Source organism: Epinephelus moara, chromosome 23 (assembly GCF_006386435.1).
Source record: "Epinephelus moara isolate mb chromosome 23, YSFRI_EMoa_1.0, whole genome shotgun sequence".
NCBI classification, from domain to species: domain Eukaryota; kingdom Metazoa; phylum Chordata; class Actinopteri; order Perciformes; family Serranidae; genus Epinephelus; species Epinephelus moara.
Window position 1 is genome coordinate 12162151 of NC_065528.1, and position 25947 is coordinate 12188097.

A 25947-nucleotide genomic window follows, 5' to 3' on the forward strand; every position below is an offset into this window, starting at 1 on the left:
AATCTCTTACATATTTACATTGTTAATGTTCATTAATATGTTCTGTCCCATTTTTTTAAAAAATAAACAAATAAATGAAATGAAATTTTTGTAATTGATTTGATTTAGGCCAGACATGTGGTGGGTGCAGGAAAAAATGAAGCCAACACCAAAGTGCCAGAAACGGCAGTCTCTCAAATGGCCACCCAGAGGCTGGCTCCAAAAGCAAGTCGGTCCCTTTACCCCCCAATTTCCACCAGTGTTGGTTGCGTCTGCACTCCGGCATGGCAGCGGAGTCGATAGGATAGAATTCTAGTCAATGTGTGTGTTTCCACCGGCTGCAGCTGCGGCTGTGCTGCGTTCTGGCTCTGTCCCAGCTGCACTGGGATTGAGCTAGCAAAGCAGTTTTGTGTTGCTATGTGTGGTATTTATTCAGTTATGGGAAATCACGATGTCTAGAAAGCATCAGTGGCTGCAGCTGACAGGGACAGTTAGCAAAGCTAACATCAGGACGTCATCTGTTAAAAGCCTCCCGTTGCCGGATACGACATGAAACTACTCCAGTTAGCTCAATCATGTTGTAACTCAGACATCCGCTGAAAAAAATATTTTTTTTCACGTTGACGAGACGGCATTACTGGAGCGGTCGCTACGGACGCGCTATGGACGCGGAGCTTGCTGTTTCTGTAGGTACACATTTCCTGGGGACACCTGCACGTCTCGGCCGCGCCCCCTCCATTGTGATTTGCTAAAGCGCAGCATCTTTCAGACTCAAAGATTCGAGATGTAACCCTCCGATTACCCGTATCCTAACATTAACCGCCTCTGTTTTAACATAATTTACAAGAGCTAATGCTAGCTAATTGCTAACTTAGCATTAGCATTAGTAACAAGACATAGCCTTCCTATTACCCTTATCCTGACATTAACCACCTCTATAATACTTCATAGCTAGTTAACTGCTAACTTAGCAATTTTGTCGGGATGGGAAGGGTGCTGATCGTGGACTGGGGTGTGTACGTGGATATGTCACATAGCTTCTCCAGCTGCAGTTAAACCCACTTGAACAGATAAACCCCTTGCTCTTCCCCAGTTCCACCTTGTCGTCCAAATATGGTCACTTCTGCCTCAAAAAATCCAAGATGGCGACAGCCGAAATGCTAAATGCAAGGCTTCAAAACAGGACTCCACAAACCAATTGGTGATGTCACTGTGGCTACGTCCATTATTTTTGTACAGACTATGGTTGGGTGTTTACTGTTTACTGAGGTAACTTTTTTCCCCGTCTTATTATCAACTAGCGATAAGGTGCATGAGGTTGCTGATCTACTAGCTTTCAAGGAAACAGATAAAACGGAATCTCCATGAAAACATAGCCCCAGATTTTAGGTATAATTCTAACTTGATTACTATGTGTTGTTGTTTGTTTTTCTGACGGGGTATCCTTGAAATGAAACGTTGTGACAAGATAAAATCTGATGGTAAGGCCATGAACTTAAGAATCACATTGCTTGTGTTTGGACTGAAATTGAGCTTGGCACTTATCAGCTTCCTTTGCCTGAGCTCTTTTATGGTCTTGCTTTGATGTTGTTGCACAACACTGCATTTAAAAGAAGTGCAGTGGCTGACAGTAAAACAGAAGTGAAGCTGCTGCTCTTTCACCTGTACTGCGGGGTTGCTGTTGACTCATGCCACACAGACTTTTATTTACTACAGTATGTCTCTTTCTACTTGACTTAACTTAAATGATGTGACTGCCATCAAGTTTATCAAATAGATTAACGTGGAAGTGCTTGGAAGTACGTATGGGTAATTCTTCCTTCTGTCATTCCCAGCATGAGAGTGGTAGGAAGTTCACTGAATGCCTCAAGACATTCCATTTAGTTGCTTTGTGGCAACGGCTCTCCGTAACAGCATATTCTGCCTCTGGTGCAAGCTGTTCCTACGAATGACTGTGAGAAAGGGACAACAACATGGTGTAAGAACTGTTCGTGCTTCAGTGCTGTCTGTGCTGTCTGTGCCTGTTACTCAGTAAGAGTGGAAAAGACTCCAATTGTAAAATGGAGAGTGTAAAAGAAATAGGTGATGCACAGTTTACAAAGATAAATGAAATGTTAACAATTGATGTTTCTATAACAAAGACACTGGGTGAGTGATTTAAAGCAGCTATAATTATATTTTTTAACAATAATAATGGGTTAAATGACTCAAAAATGTATTAGGATTACTCTCACTGCTTTAGTCATGTTGATTTTGGCCAAATCCAGATTCCGTTTTCAGCATAAAAACGTTGAATAGCTACTGTATGCTACTTCATCTTCACAGGTAACAACTATCTGATGAACTTAGTGAAACATTTACCTGCTAAAGCGCCAAATATGTCCCTCAGGAGTTGGTAGGAAGCAAAAAGTAGAGTAAACATTGGACTTTGCAGGTGGTCAGAAACACAAGTTTACATAAATGCTAATGTTGCTAATCTCTGCTGGATGTGTAAATAAGGAACTGTTTGCCAACAAGTTCGTCATGTTGAATTAAAAGGTGATTATACATTAGTGTTGTATTCACAGCTTGTTCCCAAGTTGCCAAAAAAAATCGCAAATTGTACGTTAAAGAAATGATTATACAAAGAGATGCATGTAACTCCTCAATTCTACAGTGTAAGACAGTCCTTCCCAACCCAATTGCAAGAATCAACATTGGCACTGTACGTTTCTGCAAAGCATGGACATGTAACATTTGTACATTTCTAATGTAGATATGTTGAAATATTATGTCTCTTTACGTTTTGGTTCTCAATTTTATGTTGTGAAGATGCTGGTTAACGTTTGGCTAAGTTTAGGCACAAAGAACACTTAGGGTAAGGAAAACATCATCAAAAAAACCCTGTTGTTAAAAATATGGTTAGACATGTCCCAGATTGTTAAAACTGCCAAATTAGGAATGTTTTTTGGTGTGGGAAGAAACCGGAGTATGTTTTTTGGTGTGGGAGGAAAGCGGAGTACCCTGAGAAAACCCATGAAAGAACAGTAATGAATGAATCATTTTGGGCCAAGATCTGAATGTTCATACATCCTAGTAATCTAGAAATGCACATGCATATCCCTGATATGGCTGCTGTGACTGGCTGCATAAGGCTGTTAGACAACACCCGCCTCTGTCACTACACATATGGCTAGAAATGTACAGAACTCCGCTTAAAAACACCTGCTTTTACCACTACAAACATGGCCTCACATTTCCTGAGCTCTCATTAAAAAACATTGACTTTTGTCGCTTTTAACACATCTTGACATTTCCCAAATTGTCGTTAAAAAACACCCACTTTTGTTGCTCCAAACGCATCTTGACATTTCGCAAATTATCGTTTAAAAACACCCACTTTTGTTGCTCATAACACATCTTGACATTTCCCAAATTATTGTTTAAAAACACCCACTTTTATTGCTCCAAACGCATCTTGACATTTCCCCAATTGTCGTTAAAAAACACCCACTTTTGTTGCTCATAACACATCTTGACATTTCCCAAGTTGTCGTTAAATAACACCCGCTTTTGTGGCTACAGATATGGCTGGACATGTTCTGAACTCTGGTTAAAAAACACCTGCTTTTCTCGCTACAAACACATCATGACATTTTCCTCTCTGTTGTTACAAAACATTTGCTTTTGTTGCCACACATAGGCCTGGATATGCCCTGAACTCTTGCTTAAAATATTTGCTTTTGTCCCAAACTCTTGTAAATAAGACCTGCTTTTGTTGCAACACATATGACTGAACATGTCCTGAAATATCATCAGAAAACACTTGCTTTTGGGGCACCCAGTAGCTCACCTTTGTAAAGCGGCCCAATGTACAAAGGCTATGTTGTTGTTGCAGCAGCTGCAGGTTGAATTCCAACCTATGGCCCTTTGCTGCATGTCATCCCCCCTTCTCTCTGTGTCTATCCTATAAATTAAAGCCAAAGAAATAATCTTAAAAAAGCAACACACCCACTTTTGTCACTGTAAACATGGCATGACATGAATTGTCATAAAAAAAAAAACGCTTTTGCCGCTACACGTACAGCTGAACATGTCCTAAAGTCTTGTAAAAAAGAAAATACCCGCTTTTGTCACTACACACACAACTTGATATGTCCTGAACTGTTGTTAAAAATACCTGCTTTTGTTGGTCTCGAACACTGATCTGTTGCTCAACTAGGTGTAACACTATCCACCCTTCTCCTCCTGCTGAGAAGCCTAATACATGTAATCTGAATTAAGTCATGTGTATTAAAAGGTACAAATATAATGCATCTGTGATTTACAGAGACGTGCAATGCCAACACTTTATTCTGATGACTGGGCTGTCCTTCCAGCTGCTGTCAGCCTCACAGCACGTTGTCCATGTTAGGGCATGCAGTAGTTGCATAGAGCCAAGAGGAAGCTGTCTTTGTGGGGGAGTTAAATGTCAGTGGCCACTATTATGGCCAATGAATGCCTTGGGTGTAAGTGCTTTTATTCTACAGAAACATAACCCACTCATGAATGTTTAAGTGTCTTTCTCAACTTTTCATATGAATCTCAAAATTCAACCAGTAATTATGTTTATGCACACAGCGCTCAGCAGCTTGCCCTGTGGCTTCAAAAAGGTTATCTGAGGTAACCACAATAATGAAAATCATTGTTGTGTCAAGTTTCAGTGTCCTCTTTGACTCATGTGATTGAGGCAGGATTCACAGTAGGGTTGTTGCATTTACAGTAAATGAAAAAGGGAAAAGATGCACCAGGTATGCTTCTGAAATGGAATTTCTGAATCTATAGTAAAACAAAATGTTAGTTGGGAAATGTTGCTCATTTCCAGGAAATCCTGACACAGACTTTCTGCTAATACAGTACATGTGTGTGTGTGTGTGTGTGTGTGTGTGTGTGTGAAAGTGACAATGGCAACGATTCAGTTGATTTCCACAAAATTACAGTCAGCCAAATTTCAACGAAAAATGTGAAATGATCCGGTTGTGGGAGTGTGTACTCAAAATGTCAGAGGGCAGAATAAATAATATGTGTATGTTATGTATTACACACTGCTTCATGGGCAAAAGAGCTTTACTCAGTGTTTGAGGAGGTGGACATGATATATATTTACAGGAATAATTTGTGGTACAACTCTATTAAAAATAAGCTGTTTTTCAAACTTAAAGAAAACTGGTTCAAAAAACAATTCGGCATGAACAAAATATAAGGACATATGTGCATATCAAACAGAAGTTTGAAGAAGCTTCTCTGAATCACTGAGGTCATGTGATCTAAAAATATTCAGGAGGAAATCAGATTTATTGACTGCATTTACGTAGACATGAATAACCTGTTTATGACTGGGTTTATAGAGTTTTCCGTTTATGTGTTTGAGCATGCAAACACCACATGCCGTATATGAGAAATTCAAATATGCTAGCTGGAGAACTGTGAAAGAAACCAGGATGTGTACGAGGAATATAAATAACCTGAATTCTCAGCTCATGACAACAACATGTCCTGATTAATCAGTCATAATCGGGATAAGCCTCATAAATAGGCTATTCATGTCCACGTAATCGCACTCGTTATTGCCATAATGTGTAATAATAAACGTAACAAACTGATGATGCAAGAGAGTTAATGTTCCCTGAAATGACTCAGCTAAACTTTGACATATTCTGTTTTTTAAAATGAATTAAAACTGGAATGGTTGTTGAATTATGATATGATTTAAGTTTGGCAGTTTTTCAATACTACATAAATGTCTCTGTGAGTGATCTATGAACTCTTTTCCATTCAATGATCATTTTAATTTAAGCATTCTTTAGTCATTTGTTTCTCTATTTTCGTTGTTAAAACTATGTACGCTGGATTTTGGTCCTGCCTTGTTTAATTCTATGGTGTCTAGTAAGCCCATGTAGACTAGGCATAATGACTCAATAGCAAAAATGTTCATCCATTTGTTCATTTGAATAGAATTTTTTTTAAGTGTGTCACAAGTGCCAGTTACAAACATTAAATGAAGGTATGAGGATGTGCACTGTGACACACAAATCTTATTGGAAATGTTGCTAAAGAGCAAAAGCCCCGCCTCCATTGAGGAATATTTAAATCCACTCCTTTCAGCAGTGTGGTTCACTCTGTGTGCTTGGCTCTGCCCCAGCACACTACACACTGGATATCATCACACTCAGAGCCTCCTCACCATCCAACCTCTTGTCATACCAGGTCAAGCCTCTTTTGACCCTGCCACTCAGCCCTGGTGCGAAGAAGAAGAAAAGAGGAGGAATATAAAGAAGAAGAAGAAGAAAGTTACAGATCACAGGACCCAGAGAAGCAGTGCAGTAGGAGAGGAAGCCTTAGTGCTGGCTGGTGAAAATGGTCCTGTGGGTCGTCTTGCTGATGTCTCACTGCTGGTGGGGTCTGAATGGAGTCGCAGCAGAAAGCACAGGACTGGAGAGGATAGAGAAATGTGGCACCAGGTGTTCTCAGGTAAAACTGCATCCTCAGGAAACATTAACAAGACACATATGCACTGACAGACTGACTCTGAGCTACTAAATATAGTTGTCTCCTATTATTAACACCCTTCTTCTTCTGCTGCTTATTGTCTTGTTTCCAGGGGGTCAAAGAAATACACCCATGTCTATCATAATTCCTGTGCTACTAATACTAATACAATGTCCACATGTAAAGCTGCACCAACTTGCTTTAGAGATAAACCTTGAGTATGAATTTCCCAAGAGGCTATCTCAGCATGAGCCTATCAGTTTAATTAGGATAACAGCTCTCCTGTGCCCTGCTATAAAGCCAATTCCTGACAAAGTCAACTTCCTGTGTGACTCACCCATTGAGTTTTGATAGATGATAGATAGAATGATAGATAATGCAAAAGTCAGCATGCATATTGGACTGCAAACATGTGTTATGGAAGCTGCGGACTCCTCGTTGGCGGCTATAGTATTCTTTGAATCCCACACAGTATTACTCACCTAATCGTTTACTCACATCTGAGGAGGAAACCAGAACGGCTGCAGATCTCGTTGGGTGGAGAGTGGTAACACTTTCCCAATTGCAATAGCATGTTTACTTCACTCTCAGTGACCTTAACAGACTCGCATACCTTGACGGTTCCAGCTGGTCTTTGTTAACTCCGTGTTGCAGGTGCACATAATGCAGCAGACTATCAGTGCCAGGCATAAGTAAAAAAGTAAATAAATAAATACAATGAAAAATAATGAGAGGAGGAAGATTTTTTTTAAACTGTGGATTTCAAAAATAGTCGAAAATAAAGTTGGAATCTCAAGAATAAAGTCAAATTTTCAGAATTAGTGCTCACATAGGTGTAGCCATCAATACCATAGCATCAGTCCATTACCTGCTCTTTTAGTTTGCACAAATGCGGCCACCTCTTCCAAAATTGTGTGATTTTTCCTTCTGAAAAGATGCAACTTTTGGCCCACTTATTACTACACAGTGTTCAGGCGCTAATAGCAAAATAATTTCCTTTTTACTTTAACAGATTCTGAAGTACAGTTTGGGCATTTTGTTGAGGCAACTATATGCGCTTATGCTAGAAGTCTGATTTATTCTGACTTAAAAATTGAAATGTCAAGTTGATTCCCGATGATTTGGCGTTGTTCTTGAAATTGAATCTCAACTTTATTCTTGACGTTTTGGTTTTATTCTCAATATTTTGACTTTTCTGATGAAATGCAGACAAAAAAATCTTCCTCAGTGATTTATTTTTTTCTTGCTGATACTAAAAGTTTGACGTTATTCGTTATTTCAACTTCATTCATCAAGTTTTTCTTGTGCAAGTTTCTACAAGTTTATGTGCTCATTGTGACTCCAGTGTGAGTTGTGTTGATTTTCAAAACATCATTGTTAATTATGAGTTCATGTGAATGACCTCATATCCAATAATGACATACAGGATACTGCTTGGAACAATATCTCATAGGGACATATCAGTTTAAAAAAAGGAACTGGGGATTTTTTAACCATATTTATAAAACCCTGGGGCATTCAGTGATAAATGATGTCATACACAGTCAGTCATCAATCTGCGTTATTTTTTCTAATGTTTGGCACTAATAGAGTACTGAAAGTATGATTTTATCATACTTGACATACTTGACTTTGGCATCTTGACTTACTTCTCATAATGCAATTAAAATAAACACATCTTCCTCTCATCATATTATGCCCCCCTTATGTGTGTCCCTAAAAACATAAAGTTACAGGTTCTCGTAGCAGCTAACAGCACCCCTCAAAATCCGAACATTTTCCTCCAGATGTGACTCCAATGGGAGTCGTGTTGACTTTCACAACATCATTACCTATGAGGTCATATGAATGAGGTCATGTGTATGATCTCATATCCAGTAATGTAATACTGGATACTTTTTGGTCTCATAACAAAATGATACATAGCTCAGAACAATACCTCCTATAGACATATCAGTTTTAGCAAAGAACAATTGAGGGTTTTAACTATATTTAGAAAAACCCAGAAGCACTCAGTGATAAACGATATGTCATACACCATCAGTCATCACTGGGTGCAGTAATCGAGTAAACGTAAAATGGAATATTTCCCATAGGGCATATTTCCTGGCTGATGAAGAAACACGGACATATTTCCAGAAAGGTTTGGAATCGAGCCTAGGCAAATTACGCTTAATGACGCTGGTGATGCACGCTGTTGTTTTGCATCGCTGTGTGAATTTTGCCTGCAATTTAAATTCAGCTAAATTTAGCACAGACCGTGATTGCAACTGCAGAATTAAAGCACACAAAGAAAAGTGCGGTGATCAATCAATAGATAGATCTACCCTTTGTATTAGGCAGTGTGTTGGATCATAACGAACAACAGCAAAAACACAAGCAGGTTGGGTTTGACCTGAGGGAGCAATGAGGATGTTAAAAGCTCCTATTGTCTGGGAATTCCCTGCTCTGGAGAGCTGCTACCTTTGCTCCCTCTGTTAAGAATTATTTTATTACTGGAGCTTTTGCTCAGAAGGATTCACACAAAAGAGTTGCAATGTATTTCACTTCTCTTCTTCTTTCTCTTCTTGCAGGGCCTTAACTGCAAGACCAAGCCAGACAGTGAGTATAGACACACACGACTGCTGCGTCGCATCTGCACTCATGCATGCACACAGGACCTGAGTCTGCACAATAACATAGCATTTAATATCCTATTTACTGTCATGTTGCCAAAGAAACCGCATCCAAAATTGCAATTAAGGTTAAAAAAGCTGATCAAAACTCATTAAGACGGCCATTTGACACTAAAACCTGAAACACAAATCTTCTCACCTGCCATAAAATGTGAGAAACTCTTCTATGCATGACTCGCCTGGAATGAAGAAAACATTGGATATATTATTCTAACACTGGTATATCATGCACCCCTGACAGTTGTTTGGGCATTAAACTAAACTGTTGCATTGTTCTTGTTGTGGTGGAGCGCATCTGGAATGTATTCGAAGAAGTGCTAAAGAGGAATGACAATGCTGTGCATGACATGGCAGCGATGGAGGAAATGTTGGTGTGTTTCTTCCCAATGAATAATAGGGGAAGAAAAACACATGACCTGACAGCCTCTCTCACACCTGAAACAAACAGAACAGAGCATAATTAAAAATGCTGGCAATTTTGGGTATGACTTGAGTGACTGCTATGTGACAATACAACGTGACATCATCCGTGTTTTCCTCTGAAGTATGTTCCCTGAATAATGTGTCACTTTTTTTGGGCCTGTCCCTTGCAGATTGGTTTTCTCTTCCGTGTCAGAGCCCCGCCGAAGGTCTCAAACCCTCCTCCGTGTTCCGTAACATCAGCCTCTCCACCGTCATGAGCTGTGAGGGGAGGCAGAAGTGTTCGCTGCATCTCAGAATCAAAACCGCAGTACAGCTTACTGGTATGTAAATGTGACGACTGTAAATGCACGCATTTACTAAATCTCTCTTATTAAAAATGTCATTAAACAGGGCTGCCAACTTTTCAATTTGGTAAAATGAGTTTAGATTTTTGATGTTCATAGTCAGGGTCATCCTGAACTGGATTGCACTGAAAACAATCAACAAACCTTTGAAGGAAAACATTTATTAATTTAATTAAAGTCTGTGTGTTACAATAATATTTGAGCTGATGTTTCCTATGGAACAGCCTAATGTGCAATGAAACTCCTTAAAACACTATATGGTCACTATTAGGAACATGGGAAACTATTAAATTAGGATTTTTTTGGTGACCTTTCTTCAATATATGATATGTACTATAATGTTGTTTTTGCCAGAAATTGTTGCTAAAACACATGCTTTTGATCGCTTTAAGTACCATAACATCATGAATAGACGTGCATCAAAATCCAAGTGGCGGCTGGCTTGACTGGGTTTTTGCGACTCACTTTAACTGCAGTGTTTTTTGTGGTGCTGCTGTTGCACGGTGCTGCTATGTCCATGTGTTGTCAGTGTCATCTTTTCATGCCATGCTGTTGTAAGTAAGAACTTGCATGGGAAAATTGCAAAAGAAAGACAGTGGCTTCCGAGTGTGTAGAAAGTGTCACTTGTGTGAATCTCATGGTAAGAGCGTGAGAGTCAGCAGCCCTGCTCAGTTGCCTCTGAGCTGCCCATCTAGTGACCATTTTGAACTGGTCATCCACAGGATGGGAAACTCTGATGAACAGTTACCATATTAGGTAGTAGTTTTTGGAATGACTCATAGAGACATCCCTTAATGAATAATGTGTTTCACAGGAAATGTATCAAGTCACTGGAGCTTGATGTTGGCACCAACGACACAGTATTACTTTAAAATATAAACTAGATCCAACTACATTTGTCTGTTTGTAAAAAGTGGCTCAACTGGTCACTGACCTGCACCCCTTAACTCCAAAGCTGTTTGATTTAAATATTGTGTCTTCTTAGCTGGCTTGTTAACGTGAGCCAGAGATCACCTGGGTTTTGCTAAGTTAGCTGTTGATGATCAGTGAATACCTCAAAACCAGACTGGCTGCTTATTAAACCGCAGTGTTCAGTGGAATTTGAGTTGTGTTTAGGCACCTTTGATGAAGCAGTACAACAACCAAAATGTGGGCGGCTGTGGCTTAGAGGTTGGGGGGGGGGGGGGGGGTCGTCTACTTAGCAGAAGATTGGCAGTAACAATCCCCGGCTCCAGTCCTAGTCCCCCAAGTATCCTTTGACAAAATACTAGAACCAAAATTGCAACAATTGTTGCGTGATTGTGTATGATGGATTAACTGAGTTGCAGGTAGCACCTTGTACGGTAGCCTTGGTGTCCAGTATGTAAACGGGTGATATGGCTCTGTGGTAGGAAGACTAGAAAGGTGGTATACATGTGCAAGTCCATTCACCATCCATATGTCATCAGCTTAAAAGTAAGTTAAAAGATGTTTAAGGTGCCTAAAAGTTGAATTTAGTTTCACCCAGAAACATTAAGGGGCTGCCCATTTTTCTGACAGCTCATTATTCCGAAATCCCAATGGGACAGTTTTTGGACCATTGGGAGGAAGACTAGAAAGGTGCTATACAAGTGCTAGTCCATTTACTATCTGTATGCCATCAGCATAAAAGTAAATTAAAGATGTTAAAAGTGCCTAAAAGTTAATCATAAGTGCTATATCATAGGCAACTGGACTTGCTTGGGGTTCATGAAGATGTTTCGCCTCTCATCCAAGAAACTTCTTCAGTTCTAGTGTCGTAGTCCACCTCCATACAGAGGAGGTGGACTACGACACCACTTATCATCCACCTACAATGCAGTCTTGGGATCCCTCCCCAGACGACTTCACACCCATTCACATCTGGTCCCTAACACATGATGGCCAGATGGGTCAATTACTCACATTGTGACCTTCACGGCTCTGAAACTCAGAGCTCACGTGACCCCAACAACTCTGTAATGGTTCACACCCACACAGAGTTTAAAGCCTGCTATTCCATACCAGTCATTTAGAACTGAAGAAGCTTCTTGGATGAGCGGCGAAACATCTTCAAGAAACGCAAGCATGTCCAGTTGCCTACGATATAGCACTTATGATTACCATGACCTGGATGACTGAAAATCTTCATCAACGTGCCTAAAAGTTTAATTTTTTTCATCCACAAGCATCTAGGGGCTACCCATTACTCCAGCAGCTGATTATTCCGAAACCCCAATGGTTCAAAAAATGTACCTGTGGACTGAAAGACAATTTGTGAAAAGGCATGGGAATGCCCTACTATGCCTCCACTTGGCTAGTTTGTTGGTTGGGCTGGTTAGGTTCAGGCATGAGGAATGAGATTTGTTAGGATAAGGGTAAGAATATCAGGTTAAGCCAACCAGACTGAGGGCAGGTCATGCCTTTGCTATAGTAAGAAAAAGATATCGAAAAAGCTAGGCTGTTGGACCTCATGGTTGGATATATAATCTAACAATTATTACACACAAGTATTATGTAGCGCTCCATGCAACAGTGATATTGTCATGGTAGTGAGCACTTAGTCCCCTGAGAAGAATAGGCTACTCACATTTCGTCATGGGTCAGATGGGTGGTTGTTCGTCAGATTTGAGGTCTGAGGTTTGATCAACTGGGGAAAAGAGGGTGAGAAACACTAGGAGCAATGAGAGAGTGTGTATTTTTGGAACTGACGGACATTTGGAGCAATGGGCTTTTGTTTTTGGAATAACAAACTGTTGGACAAATGTGTCATTTCACTGAAAATTGTTGGGGGTTTGGAACAATGGCATGGTACCAAACATCTTACATCAATCCCTCACACGTGCAGTGATGCCGGTGACTGCTGTAGGAATAAGGTTCTGATCAGGAATGGGGCCACTATACTTATCTACACAGCGTTTATGTATTACTTTAGCTATCAGTGACTGCACACTGTCCACACAGTCTTTATTTTCCAGGGTTACTGTGTATTCTCTAGAACTGACCTTTACGCTGACAGAAGTTGTGGCTTAAATTGTTGTACTTTGTCTAAATGAGGAAGTTTCAAATGCTACTCTTTGGGCATAGTCAAGCCAAACTGGGACTAGTTATGGTTGGTGAAAGTGCAGGTTAACAATGAAGGAAGTCTTTTTTTATAACCACTTTCCATTGTAAAACTTCTGCTTTTGCATCATGGGTATGTCAATTGACGTTTTATGTTCCTTATTCCGCACACAGACTTGATCTGATAAGGTGTGGGTCATTAGTATCATGCTGATAGACGAATGTGCACTCCAGCACACTTTCATAGCTCCTGTGGATTTCCTAATTGCCTGGGCTGGAGCGGGGAAATCCCCTTGATCCTGATTAAGTCTTATTTCACTCAGCCAATACAACATGATGCATTCTGTTCTTCCTGATTGACACCTAAATGTCGACTCATTCTGAAATGCATGAATGGTTTGTGAATGGTTAACTGGCTTGTTACCAGTTACTGTTACTGTTTGACAACGGTGACTTTGACATATTTTTGTCTCCAGAGTCCATCCATGGTGTGTCCATCTGCACCCTCACTGCAGGGATGATGGCCAACTGCAGAATTATCAGCTTCACAAAAGCGTCAAGAGAAAGAATGTCTGGACTGCAGGTACTGTTAACAGCACCACAGACATCATTTGACATTTTTCAGACATATTTTAATAATTTGTGTGTTGCAAGAGCGACATTTCTGTCCAAGTAAGTTTTCATGACTCACCATTGTTGGAAGCAAACAAATCCATTTGAGAAATAGGAGTTAAGGGAGGAGATGACATTGCCAAAACAGCAGATTCTTGAAATTCTAGAAATTTGAGTCATACCTGCTTTTCTGGTGAAAACACAGTCTTTTCCGAACCACAACCAAGTGGTTTTTGTGCCACAGCGTTGTGGACAAATGTAACATATCCGTGGTTCACAGAAACATGCAATGTAAACATTTGTATTTCAGGAGAAACAGGACTTTAGAGTAGTGGGCTTTTGTTTTTGGGGAAAAAAAAGTCGAAATGGGCTATCGGTCCAATAAGACCGTTTTGGACTAATGGGGCTCCAATGGGCAATCCCTATGAAACCTAGGCACTGTTGGAGACATGAGCTGTGTTTTTTAATGACATGTAGGCACATTTCCAACAGTGATTGTTGCGACAAGATCCGGGTATTTTTGAGACAATGTTGGCACATGTCCAGCGGTGGTTGTGGTGACAACAACCAGGTATTTTAAGCCAAAACATGATCTTTTCTTAGCCACAATCGAGTTGTTTTTTGCCAAAACCCAACCACAGCCTTGTCACAACATGAAATTGAAACATTTTTTCTGGCAGTTGGGTTGAAAAAACATCAGACGACAGATCAGGCATGACTCTATAAGCATATTTAAGCTCTAAAATCTCAAAACCCGGACTAGAACAGTTGCTTATTTGTCACTGAAAGTTCCCGAATTACATAATACACTTTTTGTTGGTTGATATTTATCTGAACACGTGCATCAGTTTCCACAGTGACGTTTCTGAACTGTGACAGTTTGTGCCCTGTTCCTTTAGGTGGAAGTTGAGAATGATTGCACTGACATTTCTCCGCGCCAACGTGTGCACGTGACAGTGAAAACTGTGCCCAGCTACTGCGGCGTAACCTGGACGGGCACCTATGACGCTCCAAGTGAGAACATGTGCATATTTGCATAATTATGCCTCTTAAGTATTTCCTTGTATTTGATACGAACAGGTAACATTAGCAGATAAATGATTTATAAAGAGATAAGTGAAGTAGATGGGTATTATGTAAAAGTTACACACTCAGGGGTTGTGTCACATTTGTCATGCTGTAATCTTTTCCTCCATGGCTAATTAGTTTAAATTGTTACTCCACAGACTGCGTCAGTGAAGATTTGCGAAAACATGTCCCAGAATGCATCAGTAAGTATTATCAATTATCAAATTAGACAGTGAACCATTACATATAACATACAGTACAGTATTATAAACCAGTGTTTTCCAACATATTTGCCTTTTTAGCCCTTTAAATAAAGATAAATAGTCACATCCTTTTGTAGGTTGTCAGTTAGCCTGAAGCAATTTCATCAAAGAGTAACTTTCTCCTCTGAGATTATTTTATTTGAATACAGTTCTATTTGGAATAACTCATGACCAAGGTAAAATCTCTCTCTAACTTTGGCTTCTGTCTTGTTCAGCTGGGAGGCTATCATATGATATAGACCCGGAGAGGAAGGAGCTGAGTGTCAGTGTGTCAGACATGCTGGAAGATCACGACTACCACCTTCGTCTGTGCCATAAGGATTTCATCTGCATTGGCACAGGGGCCAATACACTGGTTAGTCTGTCTATGTATTGGAAACTAAGAATCTGAATGAATTTATGTGTTGCAAAATATTGAATATGAATTTTTATGATGTCATTATCTTCATTTCTAAACATAAGCACAGTGACCCTCGCTACAAGTGATTTTTTTGGTGTCAGAGTGCCCTTTGTCACGTATCACCTCTCTCTTGCTAAACAGTGAGTGGGTCAGTAAAGTTGTTTTTGTAAAATTTAAATCTACTCATTCACGGACTAACTTCCTGTAATTGTCTGCAGATTTTTGAGAGAACAAATGTCAGTGTGATTAATGCGTCATTTCCACTGCATGGTTGGATTGACCCAACTTGACTTACTAATGGTACCAGGTCCTTTTTGGTTATGGGCAAAAATGGACAAAGAAATCTTTTTGAACAACTCTTTTTACTGTCTGGTATGTACCGGGTCAGCCTGTGGAATGTCCCTAAAATGTTGAAACATATTGAAGCAACGGCACTGAATGAACGAGAAGGAACCGATCAAATTGGACTTGAGTCAAGACCTCTTCCAGCCAAGGCCAGTGGTGCATTCTTGTGCTCATTGGAGGGTCATTCTTCGGATTTTGGATTGTTCATTAGCTTTATGTTGTAACATAAAGAGCAATAAAGAGCAAAGGAAACACATCAGATGATCCATGAAATATGATTGAGAACTCATTTTTAGATTGTTCTGATACATGAATGCAGCACAACGCTGCAGAGGCAATGTAACAGGATGTCTGCTACTTGCCCCTCAAAGAACGACAGATTGGGCAGCAGTGGTTGTTGGACGAGCATGTACTGTAACAGAGTGTCACGGAGAAAAGTTTCAAGAGAAGGTTTAATACATTTACATGTATCAACTCAAGAATCAGTCCGCCAATCACTAGACTTCTTTATTTCGTTTTCCATTGCCGATATTACCCCTTCGGTGTAGGCGAGATTCTAAGATGATCGCCATAGTGATGCAATCTGAAACTCCCATGGCATCATCTTCAACTTGCCGATTCCTTTCATCAGTCAATTGTACAACGAAGTGTACGGTGAAATGATTAAAAAAGTGCAGTCGCTATTGACTGCAGCTTGGCTATTTAAAAATGGCAGATATGTGCAGGATGTCCTGTGGTGCGCAAGGGACGATTCTTTCTGACCAGTCATGTGCAGTCTTTTAACTTCACCTTCTAGTGTCTGCTCAGCTCGCTTGAAACCTCAACTGAGATGGTATCAAAAAAAGTACGAGGTACAATCCACAACTTTTGCTAATGGAAAACCAAAAAAGAGCAGGTCAGGTTGAGTAGAGCTGTGTTGTACCGTGCAGTGGAAATGCAGCATAATGCTGTTCTCTGATGTATGATTGATACTGATGACGTTTGGTTGAGATGCTCAGTGGAAACCTCCTGGAAACTCTCACAGCTATCTTTAATCAGCTTCTGCCAGAGAAAATATGTGGCTAATCTATCATGTTACTCAGGAATCCCCATGACCCATCAGACACAACCCATACTCACATACATGCCAAATAAAGATGGATGCATGTTGTAAAGCTTTGTTTACCTTCCAGATAAAGAAGGGGGAACCCATAAAGCACGTCACCCTCCCATACTCCCGACCTTTGCCTTGCCTCTGCATCGAGGTAAAGTTTCAGCCAACACTTCTTATAGCATTTCCGATTTGTTTCTTTTAGTAATCACTTCCAGGAAAAGGGATTGACTCTCTGCTGATGAATTCTTTACAGGGGTGGTCAGCTGTGATGGACGCCCCCAGAGTCCAGGCCTGCCCCTTCAGAGACCGTGAGTCGCTTGATTGATATTAGTCATGAAAAATTCCGTAGTAAACTAAGTGTGTGCTGTTGTATTGCAGAACTGATATTATATCACCTCTCCTGCCTGCAGGTCTCAAGGAGCTGTGGTTTGGAATTAACTTTGACCCGCTGGAGGAGACGCTATCATGGGAGCCCACCTGTCCAGTGACTGCTGTGGTTGTGTTGTGTCAGAAAAGAGAGGACGGTGTCTGTGTGGATCTGCCTCACGCCTCACAGAACATTAGCAGAGAAAAGGTACAAGTCTCTGACGTGCAATGAGCAAAGTACAAAATCATTCTGCTGACGTCTTCCTCGATGACTGAGCACACTTTATACTTTATAGGGAGAAGTTATGACGACAGCAGTTGTTTGTTTTTTTCAGTGATAATAAAGAATTATTAAATATTATTACTAAAGTAAACTGAGTAATATTACACTTGGTCAGTCATCTGAAAACTGTTTCCTTCAAAATGATTTAAAGTGACTAAGTTTATTGAGACCTCTCCTTTAATCTCATATAAATGCTGAGTCAGACCCACATGAACCTTATCCAAACACTTCCTGCAAACAGTGCAGTTGCAAGAATGAAGGGAGAGCCTGCACACCTCCTGTGAGTCCTTAAACAAAACTGAGATTTTACTTTTGATCAGAGTCATTTGATAAAACCTGACGCCATGTCACTTGAGAAGGTGTTTTATGAAAATATGAAAATGGCCAGTTGCGCAAAGAGTCTCCCATCTGAAATCTGAGCCAGCTGACCTAAAAAACAAAGTCTGAGCAGAAACAAAAAGTTGGTAGCGTTTAGTTCATCTGATCTAAACCAATACCTACAGTATCCACTTACATAGTCACAACCCTGCTCTGTGTATGAAGACTGCAGATTCATTTCTAACTATTTCATCAATCTCTACTTTTCAGATAACATTCACAAAAGTGGATCCACACCCTCAACTGTGCATGAAGGTAATGATCACTTCTACCCCCTCAGTTTCACTGTAGAGAAACAATAGGACTGACATAAATCATATTACTTTAGGAACAGTACCACGCTCTTTTACCATGCTGTACTCATGTCTGATTACAGTAAGATGCCCTTTCCACCAGCTGTAGCAATTATACATTTGTTTTGGCTGGCATAGTAGAGCTTATTGTCAATCCAGCTAACCTAGCTCTGTGTTTAAAGGCCCAGTGTGTAGGGTTTAGGAGGACATATTGGCAGAAATGGAATGTAATCCGAAAAAAGGACTTACTGTGTTTCGTTAGCTTAGAATGAGCCGTTCACATCTACATGGGAAGTGGATCCTTGTCTACATAGATAGCCATGTTGCACTGCCACGTTTCTACAGTAGCCTAAACCGAACAAACCAAATACTGGATCTTGACAAGGCCTAATGCATTTACATGTCAGCCACCGTAGTTAGCTCTTTTTTAAAACAAAACAAAACATGAAACTGCTTTGTTCAGTGTTTTTGCTGGTGTGAATCAGCCGGTCAGTTTGTTCTGGAGAGGAGCGGACCTCTGCGGAGAAATCAGCTCCCAGTAAAAACCTCCTGAACAAACAACACTGAAGGAAGTCTAACTGGGAGAAGTTCCAGCTGGTTGCAATCCGCACTGAATTCCCCTAAATCTTACACACTGGACCTGTAAGCGCCCTGACATGCCAGATCAATGGTTGGCTGTAGGTCAATGTCGACCTGTTGGTGAGCTTCTGTTGCCCTGATTGTTTTTCGGCCAATCCAGCATGTGTAATTGGCGTCGGAGCTGGCAGAGCCCATCAGAAATAACTCTGATTGGCAGTTCAGCTCAGTGAATGAGACGAGAAATGGTAGTGAGGAAAGGAGGCCTGAACAATGCTAGTTGGCTACTGGCTGTAGTCTTTGTGGTGAGGTGTCGGTTTGGTGTGCCTGGGCCTTAAGGAAGTTTGTCTTGTTGGGAAATAAACTTACTTGCTTTCTTGCCCAGAGTTAGATAAAAAGAATGATACATACTTGTACTTCAAATATGAAGCTGCATCTAGCAACTGATTAGCATAGCTCTGCGCAAACTGGAACCAGGTAAACAGCCAGCCTGGCCCTAGTCGAGGGTAACAAAATCCACCTACCTACAAAAACCAAAGTGTACAAACAGCATGTTGCTCTTTTACAGGGGTTTTGGTGCCAGAACATTTCTTGACTGAACACAAGAACTTCCTTGAGTCTTTTCTGTTTTGAAGGTTTAGAGGTGACGTGCTGCGAGGTGGATTTTATTACCCTTATTACCTCGACTGTGTTCAAACCCTCATCTTTTCTAGGTCAGTTCAGCAGTGAGAGTTAACTGGTAACCTAACCGTGAAGCACCTATTGTTATTTGCAGTTTTTTTTATTTTTGTGCACTGATTTATGGCAAACAGTTCACAGGAACGATTTTATGTTGGTGTGGTAGGATATAGTGTGTTTAAAGTTGGTAACTTTTACAGTTGGAAACTTGAGAAAAGTAATTTTATTATGCCTACTCTATTGCTTTGTAGCATTTCTTATGGCCTTAATGCATGTGAATGGAAATACGTAATCAGAGCCAAGGAGTCTCTGACGCAGCTGTCAGTAGACTGGTCCAGGAGTTAGTCTAAAAACTTAGACATGAGTTATTATTTTAGCACTCCCACTTCCCTTGTGTCATGGTCAATGGGTTCTTTGAATGGGTTTTTGGATAGATGCCTGGAATAAGGTCTGTGGTAAACACAAGCTTAAGGGAATTTCAGATCAGTAAATATTTCACTTGTGAATGTAAAAGCTTCTATGTGTGTTAAAAAAGGCAGATGCTAACAAGTGGCTCTATGAGACTACAGAACGACATAACGCCGAACATGGCTTTACAGCTTTGTTTTGGTGGCGATGCTAAGTCATGCAACCATAGTGTTTCACTGTATGTAGCCCAATGTTAGCTTTTGACATCTGGCGATTGCATTTATACTTCAGAAATCATGTCAGTGGTGTTCATTTGTGAAGATTTTCTTAATGACCAAAGCATGTAAGTATCATAAATGTTTGTTTGCCACAGAGCTTATTGTTGGCAAAAATCCAAAATCCAATGAAAAAATCCCATAGGCTTGTTGACAAGGGAATCAGGGCAACCCTAACTTCCGCATCGGCCTGGTTAGCTACAGAGAAACGTCACCCCTGCAGCACTCTGTATAAGGACACTCCACATACCACGCTTTTATAGTAACTACAGTAAGAAAGGAAAGACCCTCATCCGTTCTAGGTCAGTTCAGTGGTGAGAGTTAACTGGTAACCTAACCACAAAGCAGAAGTATCGCAGTTTCTCTATACATTGTCCACTGATTTACAGCAGTGGTTTCACAGTACCCTGGAACTCTTTAATGGGCTCTCTGAATCAAATTCACACATTTACATTGCTTTCTTAGAGCTAAGGGATTATGTTTATGAGCTTATAATGAATATATAACCACTGGATGAAGAGCAGTACAAAATATAACTGTATTATCTCTGTCAGTTCACTGCAGGCTCTCAGTCCTGGACCAGGTGCCCCTTTGCTGATTCCAGATTCCAAGGTACCACTTTTTATCAGATCGGCATGTCTGTGGCAATCCATCTACCAGACAGTCACATTATGATTAGGATCAAAGATAAGATGTCATGTGGTTTTACAATCAGCAATGATAATCATTTCTGTGCTTCCAGCGTGGGAGGTGACTGTGACGAGACAGCAAGGTCAGGAAGACGTGAATTTGTTGTCACGAACCACTGGAGTGTTTTCCGTGGAGCTGTGCGTAAAGTCCGAAGGGTCTACTGTGTGCAAGATCACCGAAACACGCACCGTGCATGTGGTAAGTATCACATAGAACACATGATTTACCATATTTTCATACTTGTCAAACCTTTCGATGACCCGTTGTGTGCTGTATGAAAGCATCTGCATTGGCCTTACTAAGAAGAAGTCCTGACATGCTTCGGCAGCTTCTGGTCAATCTGATAACTCCTCCACTATGAATTTCCTTTTTATTGCCTGGAAGCAGCAAGTTTTCTCTGAGGCGCTGAAGCGTCAAACCATCATTTGTAAGCAACAAAGTAATTAAACCTAATTACACCATCAATCAAAGGGTATCAGCCAACATTAGATATAAAATGTGCAAAACAACGGTTGCGGAAAGCTGCTTATTTATGTGTGTGTTTGCACTCTGGCATTAAACTGTAATGTTTCATCAATCAGTCATCACTATCTTAAAATACTACGGAACAGCGGTGACGCTGATAGCACACAGAAGAGACAATTAAAGCAAAACAGAAACCATGACAACTTCCATAACAACTGCACAGTTAATCTCTTAAGGGTTTTGTTGTTTGTCTCTTTTGCCTTTCTCAGGAGAAACATAAATCCGTTGGTTTAAGCCTCGCAGGGGAACTATGCAACTCATGTCTTCAGGTATGTTTGTGTAGTTAATGGACCCTTTGAAGTAAACTGCATGCTCCCTCTCATTTAGACAATGACTGAATACATGTTTTTGGATAGGTGAAGAGGCTCGATGTGAAGTTCGCTGCCACAGTCATTCACTGTCTTGAGCAATGCAGTAAGTATAGATTATCTAAACCTAGAGATGATTCCATCCTTCTCTTCTGTCCTTTTTTTGGTCCCATCCTGTGTGACCTATCCCAACCTTTGCTCTACCTTTCTTTTCTTTAAATATTCACAACCTGATGTACCACATGAGTTTGAAGTGCAAATGGTTTCTACCACTGAACGTGGTTTGAAGCAGTAATACAACCTGTGTTTACTGTCACTGAAGTTTGCCCTAAGTGGTTTCTTGACATCATTCTTGAAAAATAAAAGGATTCTCTGTAAGCAGCATCGTCTACTCCGCTTTAATTTGCGTGCAGTGATGGATGGAACCCACAGAGAATTGTTTTGTTATCCTCAAAAGTCATTGTCTTGCGGGAATAGTTTACAAAATTGGAAGATGCAGTTGTTTCATTGCTTACTTGCTGGAAAAAATCTGATTTTTTGGCTCTCTTGTGAGACAGATCCGATGTTTCAAAGCAGTGTGCCTGGCACATATTTGATCACTGGCCATGTGACCGCTGTGTCATGTCGGCAGTCGTGTGTTTTCCCCATACACCATGTATTCAGGAGCAGATCACTCACCATATAGTACTGGCTAGTTATTAAACAGAATGATGTCATCAAATCTTCCTCCTGTGGTGATCATTTGGGAGATGAAACATGCACCACTGCGTCATTCATTTTTCCATCAAATGTTGAACATGCTGTTTTTTGTTGATGTTCCAGACCACATGTACACTGATGTCAGGTCTCAGACAGGGAGGTGAACAGTCTTGGCAAAAAGATTACATGCTGGAAAATAACTGGAATTGAGCTTTGAGCCCTGCAATGTGAGCCTAGCCTTAAATATTTGTCTTTTCAATACAAAGCTCGAGGCAGTAGCCAGTTAGCTTAGCCTAGCATAAAGGCTGGAGACAGGAAAACAGGTAGGTTGGCTCAGTCTGTTTTAAAAACAAACAAAGGAATCCACCTACCAGCATCGTTAAAGCTCACTTTATTACACATGTCTGATTTGTTTTATACATACAAAGACTGTTTTGCCCTTTCCACACACCATGCTAAAGCGATGGTTTCCAACTGGTGGGTCGCGGGTCCATTCTGAATGGACCGCAAGTGTCTCACAAACATGTCAAGTTTGTAAAAAACCCTTTATTTTGAAGTACATTGAATTTCTGGCACATAGTTTTTGTTTTGAAGTGCCATTTCCTGCTGTAGAGTGAGCGAATTACAGACGGCTACTTGACAGAGACAGCAAACTAGCTCAGCAACATAGCCAAACGCAAGTAAGTCTCTGAATATATTATACTGTGTTGACCTTGAACTAATGACTAAAGAGAAATCTGGACCCCGTGGCTGGACCAGTTGGGAACCACTTTGTCAAAGTAGGCTAACGTCTGGCTCCAGTTTCATATTTGTGAAAGTATTTCGACGACAAAAGTTCTGAAATCTGAAATGTTGACTTGCAGACTGAGTAGTGCTCAAATTTGTTTTGTGCTCTCTCAAATGTTTTGTCGCCAATATATATCCATACATATTAAATAGCTACAAGAGTCGTATTGAATCCATCTTCTCTTCTAACTGTTGGCAAGAAGCACATAAACAGAAATCCCAAACTATTCTTTCAAACACTGTAATTTCTGTTCACAGATCAATCAGTGGCTGTTAGACCTGTTATCTCCACCCGAGCCTCTTTGGACTTGACCTGGGTCGTTGTACCAGCTGGTGTTTGCCTCTCTGGCGTCATAATTATTACTCTGGTGCTGCATGTACTGTTAACCGGTAGGTTGAAAAAATTACAAGCTCAGGCCTGCAGTGTTGTCTTCTATGTTGACACACTGCTATGTAACCACTTGTACTGAAATTGACTCAGGCTCACTTCCAGTGTCCACCCTTGACTCTCACACACTTTTTTCGCGCAATCCTGATAAGTCTGCATGCTCTTGTTTAGGGAGTCACTGCTGCAGGCTTTGCCTCAGGGAATGAAACCACAATTAACAGTGTTCTAATTTTGCAACAGTTAAATATAGTCACACATATGTCAAAAATAGTCTGTCCATATAATGTCTGTAAACAAGGTGATTATGTTTCCATTTGTTACAGTAAATATCTTGGTGACCTCCTTTGAACTTGTGCAACTGTGTCTTACGAAAGTGTTTGCAAAGTGCAACATTAGTTGTTTGGTTGGTTGAGGCATTTTGCAATAGGATAGATAAAGACTTTAAGCAAGACTTCCTGTGTGAATGGATGGTTTCCAGTAAGATAAATTCACTAGTATCATGGATATTTTGGGTAATGCAAATTACACAACTCATTTGAATGAAAACCAGCCACAGAATTTGCCATTATGTCGGCCTATTTCCTCATGGGTTTCTTCCTGTCCCCTATTTTAGTGTATCAGAGGAGGAAACAGAAAGGAAAAGGAGGCTGTATCTCTAAAAATCAAAAAGGTAAAATTATCACAATTGTGATGACATAGGATGTGCATTTTCAAATACCAGAAGCCTGAATGCAATCCTTTGTTTCGACAGATCCTGCTTTTGACTGTGTGGTGCCTGTATTACAAACTCAACGTGCTCTCCATGGAGGTGTCCTCATACCTGACTCACCGCATTGCAAGAACACCGAGAGGGCCAACCTCATTTCTGACTGACCACAGAACGGTGCTACGGTCAAAAGCATTACTTGTAATGTGCAGTATGAAACTGTAAAGTTGTTACACAAACCAAACAAGTTCTCTGTAGAATGCAGCGAACAATGTTGGGACTGATATTTCACATGTTATGTATGTTACTGTATATTTGCTGGTTAGTATGCTTGTATTTTGTCTGGTGTTGTCTGTTTGGGTGAAAGTTACCATGTATATTGTCGTTTTTTAACTTAAAATACTCATTCAGCTTGCAGCTAAACAGTCAGTTCACGTCCTAATTTAAAAATATATTTTGAATAAAAAATGCAACATACTAAAGAAAACGTGTGGATTTTCTAAAACAGTTTTTTTTTTTTCATAATGAACTTTGGGTCATATACATCAGAAGCAAACAGAAGTCACAACCTTAACAGGGTGCATCAGTCACAGTATTACATAATATGACAAGTGGAAATACCAAAATGACAGGCATCATATAGACAGGAGCAACGTGTTAATCACCACCCCTGACACTCAAAACACTGGTATTTACCCCCTTTGTGTCATGCTGTATTGCACAGTGTTTGTCTTATTTGGTCCACACCCTGGCAGCCGTATGGAACAGGTGTCCTTTGATATTTTAACATAACAGTTTCCAAGAAATGTCTTTTCACTGGGGCTCCCACACCACTTTGTTTGCATACTTGTTCAGACAAGCCAGTTTTGCTGTATTTCCTTTTAAGTGATACTCCACTTCCTTCATCCTTTGCATAGTTTTCTCATATTCAGATAATTCTGCTGTTATGGAGTACGTGAGCCCCCATAAACCATTATGTCAAGAAGGAAAAAAAATGCATTTTTATCTACGCAAGCTCATCAAGCATCACAAGTCAAGATGGGCTCATTATATCAAATGAAACTGTAGTACCAAAAATGTATTAAAACTACTTTTTATATTACCAATGCATCAAATGAATATGAGTAAAGTGAGCGTTGTTCCGGGAACTGACAGCCACACATATTATTCTCACCCAGTTCTGCAGTTTCCCCAGCTCAAGAGAGCTTTGTCCTCTTTCAGCTTGTCGTTAGGGTTTTACAATCTGCAGCTTTACTGTTTTGGTTCACTATCACTGCTCTCATCAACCTTGTATCAAGGTTCAGCTGCTGTCAGCCAAAAAGTTCTAATAAATCAGCTGCAGGCAACCTATTGAGTACCAAACAGCAGATAGACAGTTAGCTACTAGCTGGTGAATAAAATGGAGCATTCAGCAGCTAAAGAGCTGGATATGCTGGTGACATAAACAGAGCTACATCAATTTGTCAGCTTGTGCACTGAATATCAGTTGCAGTATTTGTCCCATCCATTAAGAATAGGGGACACAAGACAAGAGTCTATAGCCATGTTGGTAGCTCTCTAGTGCTGAAGCCACAGTGATGCCCCGTTTCCACCAAACACTTTCAGTATACCTTTGGAGCCAAACGTAACCCTTCAGACATGGTGTCTAGACCCAAGGTCTGTTTAGCGTTTCCACAGCAAACAGTACTCATAATATTGGTGGGGATGCTGTTACTCACTGCTTCATTCAGCACTCACTGTATTTCCTTATTACTGGTGACACAAATAGAAGTCTGCACCTTGTTTATCGTCCACAGAATGCTCACATTTGCTAATAAGC

At 40.4% G+C, this 25947-nt stretch overlaps 1 protein-coding gene across 1 annotated transcript; it reads left to right on the forward strand.

Moving 5' to 3' along the window:
* Positions 1-6126: 6126 nt before the first annotated feature.
* On the forward strand, positions 6127-24615 carry il17rel (interleukin 17 receptor E-like). Its single transcript, XM_050036613.1, has 18 exons — positions 6127-6468; positions 9060-9087; positions 9755-9904; positions 13465-13571; positions 14500-14614; positions 14827-14871; positions 15147-15286; positions 16849-16920; positions 17023-17077; positions 17180-17343; positions 18007-18051; positions 20581-20638; positions 20769-20914; positions 21451-21510; positions 21598-21655; positions 23293-23424; positions 24036-24092; positions 24174-24615. Exons 1-18 carry the CDS (start codon positions 6355-6357, stop codon positions 24293-24295), a joined length of 1668 nt encoding a protein of 555 aa, XP_049892570.1. The 5' UTR covers positions 6127-6354; the 3' UTR covers positions 24296-24615.
* The last annotated feature ends 1332 nt before the right edge of the window (positions 24616-25947 follow it).